Source organism: Camelus bactrianus, chromosome X (assembly GCF_048773025.1).
Source record: "Camelus bactrianus isolate YW-2024 breed Bactrian camel chromosome X, ASM4877302v1, whole genome shotgun sequence".
Classification (NCBI taxonomy): domain Eukaryota; kingdom Metazoa; phylum Chordata; class Mammalia; order Artiodactyla; family Camelidae; genus Camelus; species Camelus bactrianus.
In genome coordinates this window covers 68,169,921-68,182,360 of record NC_133575.1, presented here as the reverse complement: position 1 = coordinate 68,182,360, position 12,440 = coordinate 68,169,921, and the positions used below count along the sequence as shown (strand labels likewise).

The following is a 12,440-nucleotide window of genomic DNA, read 5'->3' as shown; positions in this document are numbered from 1 at the left end:
TAGTTTACTGTACAGGAATCATACCACAATAAAAGGTGTTAAAAATGCAAGATATATGGCCCAGTATTAATATTATCATTCAGAAAAATAATTGCTGTAAAGATTCAGAGAAGGGTGAGAGAATCAGACTTGCGTTCTTCATGGCTTCTTGAGGAACTGGATTCAAAATAGGCCTTAAAGGTTAGACACTTTGGACAGGTCTGAAAAGGGGGTAGGTTCTGAGCTAATCCAACAACAAGAGGAAAGGTGCTCCAATAAAAATTACAGAGGAGTAAGACAAAAGAAATTTGCTTAATGAAGATTAGTCTGACAGGCAAGTAGTAGAAATTGCAAGATATAACCCAGGGTGTTTGAAAGTTTGAAATATTGTTGGTTTGAAATTTTCTAAAAATACATTTTTTTCAGGACAATTCTAGAGGCTATTTCCCATTAATTTTGAAAGAATGATTTATTAAGGTATAATGGGTATACAATCAACCGTACATGTTTTAAATGCACAATTTGACAAATTTTGATATATGTACACAACTATGCAACTATAACAACAATCAACATAATTAACATATCCATCTCCCTCAAAAGTTTTTTGGTACCCATTTGTAATCTCTCCTGTTCACCACCAAATACCCAATGACCACCCAGTTGCTTTCTGTCACACAGATTAGTTTACATTTTCTGGAATTTTATATAAATAAAACAATATAATATGTGGTCTTTTGTATCTGGTTTCTTTTTCTTAGCATAATTATTCTGAGATTTACCCATATTGTCAACTGCATCTATAATTCAAATCTTACTGCTGAGTAGTATTTCATTGTACATATGTATCACAGTTTATTTATCCATTTACTTGTTGATACGGATTTAGCTTGTTCCCAGTTTTTACCCATTATGAAGAAAGAGTCTATGGACATTTGTGTACAAGTCTTTGGGTAGCCATGTGCTTTTATTTCTTTTGGACAAATACTCAAGTGGAATGACTGGATCATATGATAAGTATATGTTGAAACTGCCTAACTGCTTTCCAAAGTGGTTGTACTATTTACTTTCCAACCAAAAATGTATGAGAGTTCTAGTTGTTCTGTACCCTCATTAGCACTTAGTATTATCAGTCTTTTTAAATTTTAGCCATACTAATAAGTGTGCAGTGATATCACATTGTGGTGTTAATTTACATTTCCCTAATGATGCCATGGTAGAATGATGTTTAGTATTTTTATGTGCTTATTTATCACCTGTATATCTTCTCTTATGTGATGTTTGTTTAAATCTCAAAAATTTTCTCCTAGAAGAAATAAAAGCAAGAATAAACAAATGGGACCTAATTAAACTTACAAGCTTCTGCACAGCAAAGGAAACCATAAGTAAAACAAAAAGACAACCTACGGAATGGGAAAAAATTTTTGCAAATGAAACTGGCAAAGGCTTGATCTCTAGAATATATAAGCAGCTCATATGACTCAATAAGAAGAAAATAAACAACCCAATCCAAAAATGGGCAGAAGACGTAAACAAGCAATTCTCCAAGGAAGACATACAAATGATCAATAGACACATGAAAAAATGCTCAGTAGCACTAATTATCAGAGAAATGCAATTCGAAACTACAATGAGATATCACCTCACACCAGTCAGAATGGCCATCATTCAAAAGTCCACAAATGACAAATGCTGGAGAGGCTGTGGAGAAAAGGGAACCCTCCTACACTGCTGGTGGGAATGCAGTTTGGTACAGCCACTGTGGAAAACAGTATGGAGATGCCCATTTTTAATTGGGATGTTTATTTCCTGATTACTTAGTTTTGAAAATTACTTATATATTCTGGACCCAAGTCCATTATCAAATACATGGCATGCAAATATTTTCTCCTTCTCTCTGGCTTGTCTTTTTATTGTCTTAGCATTGTATTTCAAAGAGCAGACATTTTTTATTACAATAACCTCCAATATTCTCTTTGTGGATTGTGATTTTTGATGTCATATCTATGAAATCTTTGTTTAACTCAGGATCACAAAGAATTTGTCTTACATTTTCTCTGGGAGCTTTATACTTCTTTTACGTTTTACATTTGGCCTATGATCCATTTTTTTTAACATTTGTATGCAGTGTGATGCATACATCAAAGGTGTCTCTTTTTTTTGCATACCCATATCCAATTGTTCCAACACCGTTTGTGGAAAAGACTAGTCTTTCTCTACTGAAATGCCTTTGCACTTTTGTTGGAAAATAGTTGTCCATAAATGTATGTGTGTATTTCTGGACTTGTTACTCTGTCCTATTGATGTATTTGTCCATTATTATACCAATACTACCTGTCTTGTTTGGTATAGCTTTATAATAAGCTTTGAAATCAGTTTGGTAGAAGTCCTCCAACTTTATTCTTCATTTAAAATTTTATTTTAGCTATTCTAGGTTCTTTGAAGTTCCATATGTATTTGAGAAAAAGTTTGAAAATTTCTACCAAAAAATGCTGCTGAAACCTTGACTGAGATTGCAATGAAACCTGTAGATCAATTTGTAGAGGATTGTTATCTTAATAATATTGAGTCTTCTGACCCATGAACACAGTATATTTTCCCACTTATTTAGATTAAAAAAAAATTCTCTCAGTAATTCTTTTTCTTTCATAGTAATCTATAAGTACTTCATCTATTTTAGTGTTCTTTTAGGTAGCATTTTAAAATTCTAATTTCTGATTGTTTGATACTTGTATAGAAACGATCTTTGTCTACTATCTTATATTCTGCAACCTTGCTAAACTCACATGTTACTTTTTACATGTATTACACATAGCTTTCGTGTAGATTAGAAAAGATTTTCTACATAGACAATTGTGTCATCTTCAAATAAAGATAGTTTCACTTCTTTCCAATTTGGATACCTTTAATGTCTTTTTCTTGCCTGATTGTACCAGATACAGCCCAAGTATGATGTTGAAGAGAAGTGATAAGAATGAATACACATGCCTCTTTGCTGAACTCAGGGGGAAATGTTGCAATATTTCATGATTAAGTATGACGTTAGCTGTATTATCTTCATAGGTACCACTTATCAAATTAAGGAAATTCTTTTTTATTCCTAGTTTACTGTGAATCTTTATCAGGAATAGCTTTTGTTAAATGCTTTTTCTGCATGTATTGAGATGTTCATTTTGTTTGTTTGGTTGGTTTTAGTTAATATGGTGAATTACATTGACTTTTTTCTATTATAAAAAACCAAAATTTACCATTTTAACCATTTTTAAGTGTACAGTTTAGTAGTGGTAAAATACTTACATTGCTATGAAACATACATATAGAAACTTTTCATCTTGCAGGAGTGAAACTCCTTATGCAATAAACAATTCCCCTTTTCCTCCTCCTCCATCCCCTGATAACCACCAATATACTTTCTGTATCTATGAATTTGACTAATTTAGATACTTCATATGAGTGGATTATGCAGTATTTGTTCTTTTGTGACTAGTTTATTTCACTTAGCATAATGTCCCTGAGGTTCATCATGTTGTAGCAGTTGACAGGATTTCCCTACTTTTAAAGGCTGCATAGTACTCCATTTTAAGTATATACAATATTTTGTTTATCCATTACCTTGAGTTACTTCCACTTCCTGGCTATTGTAAATAGTGCTGCCGTGAACATGGATATTCAAATATCTCTTCAAGAAGCTTCTTTCAATTTTTTTGATATATACACCCAGAAGTTAGATTGCTGGATCATATGGTAGTTCTATTTTTAATTTTTTGAGAAATTGCCATATTGTTTTCCACCATCCTTTGTTTTATTGATGTTATTTAGTGATGTGCTTTAGTTACTTTCTCATTTCATTTTGTGTGTATTCTATAGATATTTTATTTCTGGTTACCATTTTAATTGTATGAAACATTGTGAAGTTGTAATGTTCTGTTTTAAATTGATAACTTAATTTCCATTGTATACAAAAACTCTGCTCCTATATAACTCCATCCCTGTCTTAACATTATGATGTCACAAATTGCAACTTTATATACTGTATACTTTATATACCTCTTTATATACTGCATCTTTATATACTTTATATACTGCATAACATTGATTCATATTCATTTTTATGCTTTTGACATTTAAATTCTATACAAGAATTAGAAGTGAGTTTGTGGACAAAATAACAGTAATACAGGTTACTATATTTGTCCATGTATTTATCTTTAAAGAATTTCATTTTTTAATATAATTTAATATAAATATTTAATATAATTTTACTAGCATGTAAGAATTTTCTGAGTTATTTTAGTCTGTACCACTGAGCAAATAAGCTTTACTCACAGGTGAAAGTGGCTTGCACCTGTAACTTCCAGTCTTTCTATTTTCTGCTTTTCTGAGAAAATGATAATTTACTTTCCAAACAGAAACAAGGGTATACAGACTTTCTGTAATGAGCTCATCTGTCCAAATTAGTCAAATCCTAAGAGTGATTGTACGTTCTAAGGTTCCTGAGTCTTTATAAGTAATGCCATTCATGGGATCAAGCACTTGCTGTGATTTGATAATTCAGTATGATTCTGTTGATCTCTTTTCAGGCACTATCTACTTAGATTCGTGAAATAAATTACAAATTAACTTGCCCAGACATCCTAACCATTGGTGAGTGAACATGACAACTCATGCTGCTTATGTGTGCAAATCTTCTCTTTTTTTATGTAGCTAATGGGATTAACAAACAAACAAACAAGCCTATAACCCTATCACTTTTATGCAGAGCATTGTGTTTAGTTTTAAGTTCAAATGGCCTGTATAAATACATCAATAATATTAATAATTTTGTATTACACAATATTGAAAGTAAAAATCACAATATTTTACATAAAATATAAGCATTACATATCATTTTAAAAAAGAAAAGCTTATATACATGAAGTGGAGAGTCAGTGTTATACAGTCTCAGGTATTCTAACAGGGATAGTCAGATCTGGGGCACAGCATTTAATACAGTGTCCCAGATTTCACATTTATTAAAATGAAGAGGAGCATAATCTTTGAAAAATTTGATCCTAATATATATTAAATTTTCTATAAGACAGAATCATATTGGATATGTTTTAATGTTAAAGAAAAATCAAATTTACTTTATAAGCTTTTTCCTATGATATATTATTGCATCATAGCTTAGATCATAGAAACTCCATTAATTTAGATGACATTTTAGTCATCAGGTTTTAAACTCAGTGTAGTTTTTATTTATCAATTATTACTGTTTTCAAATTATGTGGTCTCTTTCACTTTCAAAAGAAAACTTGCAACATAAATCAATCCATTCTCAATGATTTAATTTTTATTATCCAGTTGTATATTTAAAACCAATTATATTTCTATGTAGACAGAGAAGATTTATTTTAAATGAAACAATTGTATACTTCTCTTCTTTCACATTCCCAATGAAATCACTCATCAGAAATGCAGCTTTTCCAAAGAAAAAAAATGATGGAATATAACTACCTGTTTTAAACTAAATGACTCCTGAAAATTTTTAAATTACATAAAATTCCTGGAAGAGGGTTAAGAAATGTAGGTTCTTGCTTTACAATCAATATGCCAAGTTCAATCAACAAAGATTTATCGTAGAATACTTCTAACATTTCTCTAACTAGAAGAGAAAATAATTTTGATAGAGAGAGCAAAGCAGACACTACAATTCTTTAAGTCTATCATAGTTTTACTTCTGGTTTACTAATTATGGAATACATTCACTTAGATTGTGCTTGAGCTTTGAAAGTCAGGGTGAATTAGGCATCTCTATTAATGGTCCAGGCTAAAAGCTGCTTTTACCTGAGAACATTCATATTGTTTTAATATTGTTTAGTGGAAATATCAAATGTCTCAGAGTCAGTTCTATTATTCACTTTGTGTGTAATGACACTTTTACTTTTCTATGTGTCAATTAAAATATATTTAACGAATTTAACTCTTTCAGAGCATCTTGCCTCCTTCATAAAGACAATAGGAAGCCAACAAAAATGATTAGCCTTAAATCCACTTGCCTACAAACTTTTGACAAGGGAACAAATTTCAAACGGATGTATGTCATATAGCTGTAGAGCTTGTAACTTACAGTAACAGCTGCCCAATGCCATGTGAAGTAACAAACTGTTTTTTTTTTCCTTCAGTTTTAATGTTATGTAATGTATTTAACCTGTATTTAAATAAAACTTGTTTTCAGAAGAAAACTTGTCAAAAACTTGTCTGCATGCCTATCTACCTTGAAGCTCTTTTGCTCTTTTTTAAAACCTAATTCCTCACATATATCTTCAGTTTCATCCTCTCTTGCCTCTGTGCTTTATCAGCAATTTCCTTTAACATTATATTTTTAGTCTTCTTTATTGGTTCCTTCCTTTAAACTTGTAAACGTTGTCATATTTTCCCTTTTATAAAACAAAACACTCTACCTTTAATCCTTATCGTCTCCCAGAAGTCAAGCAATCTTCCTACTTCACTTCTTGACAGAATAGAACAAACACATTTATTATTTTCATATTTTCATATTTTTCAATGTCTTTCCAGGGGGCTCATAGCTACACTCATCACTGGGCTCTTTTCTGGGAATATTCACACAGCCTCTCTGATATTGTCTGAATTTTATTTTGTTTTTTTATAACAACTTATTACTTTACGTGCTATCAACACAAAGGTTTTTTTGTTTGTTTCTCAAGACTAAGAATGTTGTTGTGCTTGGGTCTCAGGGGCATAAATAATAGACCAGCAGTGAAACAGGATTAAATTCAACATAATTAAAATACAGAGTGGGCTACAAGCATTCAGTAAGAGAACAACCCTTCTTTATAGCATGTTGAATACAAATATAAGCAATTTTTCCTTTCAAGTTATAGTAATTTAATTCTCTTTTAATCTAAATTAAACGTGAACATAAAAGCCTTGTATAGTTAAAGGTTCATTGATGATGTTAGTCAACACACCCTAAAATCAGTCAGGTGTAATTTAAAATACCAATAATCTTCTACTTTCCCTAAATGAATGGATGTCTTATAGTGCATTCTTTATTCACATGAGAAATTTTTGTTACAAAAGTAAAACTGCATTGATCATATTCCATAGGGACCATGCTTGATATGCAAACAGATAAAATGTGGTTTACTTGGAAAAATGATAAGCTTTAAACTAAGTTGTGGCACAGAGATGTAGTCAGCTTATGGACAGAAGAATGACCAATGTAAGTATGAAATCACTTTTCAATTTTATTGCTCATTCTTTTAAAATTCAAGTCTTCAACTTGTACCATGTTACTCCATTCTCTACATTGCAGCACATTGGCCTCTGTCAGTTAATATAGCTCTCCTCAACTATACTAAGCTCTTGAAAAAATATTTCTTTTTTTTATTAAAAAAGCATGACATTGTACTACTTAGTCTTAGTATGGTACCTGACACATAACTGAGGCTCAATAAATATGTGTTTAGTAAATGAATGAATAGAAATTACTTACTAATTCATCTCATCTGAACACTCAGCAGCAAAGTAGAAATTCTTGATTCTTGCATGGGAGGCTTGGAAAGCACTAAAGGCAAAAAGACAGCAGAGAATTCAATTTTCTTTCCAACAATCATTGAAACATTTTCTATTATAACCAAAAAGGGTTCACAGCAACCATATAGTACTATCTCAATTTTGAATATAAGTAAACTAAAGTCCAGAGGAATTAAATGACTTGCTAAAGTTAAAATGGTAGCGACAGAGACTTAATTAGGATAGTGATTTTTAGTGCAGTGCTCTGAGAATGTTCCGTTTGTTTGTTAGAGAAGATGAACAGCTCTTTTGTTTTTAAATTAAATGTCACAGTCAGCATGAAAGGGGTGAAGAACGATGATTTAACAATAACTGAACTGTTAACCAGATTCTACATTTCTGCAGAATTATTAGCTTTCTCTTCTTTGAAATGTCAATATTTTTTGCTTGGTATGTGAACATATAATTAAAATATGGCCCTCTTTGTTTTATTGGCATATGTTTCATCAAAGCAAATGAAGTATTTATGCCTGTGAATTTGCACTTTTGTTGACCAATATTCTAATGAGAAGATAAGAGGTCATGTACGCAGGTTGTCTGCATTATATATTTGTTAACAAATTATTTTTCCTGTTTTGTGAATGGCCCAATTATTTTGTTCATTTTTCTAAAGGAGTCTTAGTGCTTGAAATTCATTTGTAGAAACACTTCTGATAATAAGAATACTAATCTTTTCTGTTTCTCTGGCAATTCTAATTAATCTGTTTTCCCTATTATATCATTTTTGACATATAAAAGCTATAAATTTCATGTAGTCAAATCTTTTTTTACCTTTCTCTTTATGATTTCTTTGGACAGCTAAGATAAATCTATACAGGTTTGACATGAATCACCTCTATTTTCTTCTAGAGTTTAGCTAGCAAGGCATTTAATTTATATCCTTTGATAGATAAAATAATCACACTATTGTTCATCATTTTCTTTTGGTTCATATGTAAAACCGTGGCCTGTTTGAAATGCTTAAAACATGAATTGCCTTTAGGTCACTGAATGTTAATGTTCATGGAAACTTGTAAGGTTCTTTTACTTCTGAAAATACTTTCAACAAATACCAGTGTTGTTTACCCAAGACACATCTTATCCTAATTGTTTTTCACTTACAGATCCATTAGGAATGCAAGATATCGAGCCCGATTTTATACAGTAAGATAGCTCTTGTACTTTCTGTTTGTAAATTAGATCCTAACTTTCTTCATATCATTAAATAAGTTATGATTTCTATATCATTAATAATACTGTAGTTAAATTTCAAAAATTTTGTAAACAAATATAAATTCAAGGGGTAGGCTAGAAAAAAATTTTAATGCAACTTAGCTTCCCTATAAAAACTTCAGATTTTAAATTTTAAAGTATAGCCACATCTCCATGACTTATTTGTAGATAGTTCTTCCCATTTGTTCACTCCACTCACCCTTCTTCAATAAGCATTACTGAGGTTTTCCAAATAACACTTATTAGTTACTGCCCAGCAGAGATACTACATACCCATGTCGATATCTTCCACTCTGAGAATACAGGACCCTATGTCAGCATGAAGAAGTTACAAAAGATGGTCCTTCGTCCCTAATCCCATAGAAATGGAATGATGTTTGACAAGTGGGGATATATAAGCAGCTCTTTTGCCCTTTTCCTGCTTGCCTATTTCTGTTCCCCTTAAATCTTAATTATAAAAATGAGATCACTAAGTAATATTTAACCTAATTCCAGATTATGCTCTGCTGAATGCACACAATGCCTTGCTTAACCTGTTGATTCTTTCCCTAGATTAAAAGAAGAATTGAGTAGTTGAAAAATGACTAGCTCTCTACCCCAACAGCCCCCTTAGTGAACCTGCAGGCAGACTATGCAGACGAGATAACCTCTAAAGAAAGATCGTGAGGAGTAAGCCAGCCTGCACACAATGGAAAATAACAGAGAGCTTAACCTCCTGTTTTGACGATTCACTGAGATTCTTTCCCCTGTTTTTCTTTAAAACCTGTCATGGCTGAGCAGAATCTTGAGAGTTGATTTTGGGGACTTAAGCCTGCTGTCTCCCCAGATTGCCGGCCTCCTGATTAAAGTAGCCTTTCCTTTCTACCCAAACTTGCCTCTTGAGTATTGGTTTTTGAGCAGTGAACAGCTGAACCTGAGTTAAGGTAACAAATTCAACTTAAAAAATAAAATAAATTCTGTTCAATTAATTTGTGTTCAGACATAAATATAAATAGCCAAGTCTCTATTCAGTTCATTACATGTTTAATGTCAAAAATTTAAAATTCAAGTTAATTTTCCATTTATGAATATATATATATATGAGAGAGAGAGAGAGTGAGAGAGAATTTGAATGGTAGTAGTATATTTTAAAGGTGATCTAAAATGTGTCCTAATATAAAAAAACTTACTAATTTTTAGACTCTTACCTATTTTAAGTCACTCAAATAACTTTCTTTTAAGATCAGTTGTAGTTATACATGAATGCAACGTCCAATGTCCTGTCTCCCACTTGTACACTAAGGATTCATGCACTTAAATGTCACTAGAATCAACAGATTTTCTTTGTAAATCCTCCATTCATCAATGAATACATTTCATGGTTTCAGACTTCTTAAAAACAACTTCTGATAAGACAGATACACCTCCAATGGCATCTATTTCAGTGTAGTAGATGTAATAGATGGTAGTCTGTAATATTAGAGAATTTTATGAAAATTGAGTTTCTTTTTGGTCACTCAAAACCTGAACTATGCATAATTCCTAAAGCAGTTCTTTTTTTCCTGTAAATACATTAGTGTTCATCTCCTTAGTGACTTAAGCTCTGGATGGTTCTTTTGTGAGTGTTAAAGAAGTTGCAAGACACTTTAAGGGGATGAGACTTTCCTGATACACCTTTATAAAAATAACAACCATTTCTATAACTGCCCTGTTCCCACTGTTGCACCCCACTTTAGCAAGACAGGAGGATGCTGACACTACTTGATTTATTAGGACTCTACTCTCAATATAGTATGGTTTTCCAGTTATTTCAATGCTTTTCAATTCATATATAGTTGATGAGTGGACACCACTTGCCAGACACTGTCCTACTTGGCACTGATGGAACATATTCTTTTTTTTTTTTTAAAGAATCAACAGAATACAGGAGTCCAATCATAAAGGACAGTCAAATGTGCTTATACATATTCAAGAAATCAATCATCTAAGTTATAAATAATAAGTAGTTCATTTGTGTCCTTTTTTTGATTCCACATATAAGCAACTCTGATTGGACACTTCTAACAGCACTTTTCTGTAAAATAAGGGTATTGGACTTCATCAGGAAAATTTTTTTTGGCACTAAAATTTTTAAAACTCTATAGGTACACACAATAGGTTAAGTTCAAATTCCCTGAAAGGAGAACTTAATTTTTCTTTCATTAGCCATAGATACTTATATTTTAAATTTTCCTATAGCATGATGTGGAGTTATAGAATCAATCAGAGGGCTTTAGATCCAGACTCTGCCAGTTACTAGCTGAATGATTATGGGTAAGTTAATTTAACCACTCAGTCTTTTTATTTGTCAAATTAGGATAGTGCCACATAGGGGTGTTGTGAGTATTAAATGAAATAGTGTATGGGAGGTGTTTAGTATACAGTACCTGGCACAAAGTATGTGTTGAAAGGTGGTAGGATGACAAGAATCAGAAATTTGGGAGAGGGTGTCAGAATTTTTTAACTACTTTCTAAGGATAGCAACATTCTATAAAAGACTGAAATTTTCAAAAAGTTCTTAACACATATCACAGTAAGAATTGCCCCTCTGTCTTAAACGTCATTTGTAGTTTTGATTCTAGCACAAAAGGCGTTCTTTACAATATTCCTTTAAAAGAATAGAAATGTGCAGTGAAATTTGTATCTTTCTCTTATCTAATTGATACAGGTTGTCATTCATTAATTCCAGTCATTTTTGAGTATCTGTATATATTTCAGTTTATAATTCTTTGAAATTCTCAATCGAAGAATAACTGACATGCATCCAAATTGGTATATGAGCTTTCCAGTAAAGAAAGAAAAGGTATTGAGGAAATACTGATCACTTTTTTCCTCTGTCATTTACCTAGCTGTGTAGAGTTTCACAGTGCTTATGATTCATATCTTACATTTCCTTTTACTGCTGCTTTTTAAAATTCTGCACCTCTCTTATCAGCCCAGTAACAGGGGTTTTATACACATACCCACTTCTCTGCTAGAAATCTCGTTGGCTGAGGCATTTATCTAGATGAGTGGCTAATTCTTCAATTTTAGATTCAGTTACAGCTTGTGGTTCATATGGTTTATCTGAAGGAATATCCAAGTTTCCTTCTTTTATTAAAAGATGGGAAGACATACAAGTACCCACTCTCTCTGAGTTTGCTTAAAGGGGTCACTGCAGAGCTTCTGCTAATATGCTTCTGCTTGTAACTTTTCAGGAAATCAAAAATTGTCATTTAATATCCCAGGAACACAGTTTATGCTGGAAATCTCTTCAAATTACTTCTTTTATTAAAGTTTTTCATGATTAAGGATGGCATATGGGAATAGAAAATTATTTTACTTTGTTCTTAGCTTGCAAGGTCATATCAGAGGGAAGGTGGTTAATTATTTGCAGCAAGATGACATTGTGATTATGCAAAGAATACAGGTGCTAGCCTTGCTGTTAGTTTTCATATGCATCACTCACTAATCTAATTTTTGCTGATATCTTTGAAGACTAGCTTTTTGTAGAAAAATCTCTCAATATATTAAAAACAGCTTAAAGTACAAAAGATTTATATAAAGCAAAACAATATCATTATATAAATATCTCTGCAGTTTTTACTTATCTAAAAGGCTATATTGTGTGCAAATGTACAGTTAAACAACATTGTCCCCAACAATCCTGCTTC

General features: G+C 31.9%; 1 protein-coding gene across 1 annotated transcript in view; it reads right to left on the bottom strand.

Moving 5' to 3' along the window:
- Window positions 1-12,440, bottom strand: part of LOC105064754 (uncharacterized) — a 43,783-nt gene that overhangs the window by 26,934 nt on the left and 4,409 nt on the right. The window contains exon 2 of the mRNA XM_045512660.2: window positions 7,478-7,549. Within this exon, the coding sequence (XP_045368616.1) occupies window positions 7,478-7,485 (8 nt within the window). The 5' untranslated portion in view covers window positions 7,486-7,549. The remainder of the gene's footprint in view (window positions 1-7,477; window positions 7,550-12,440) is intronic.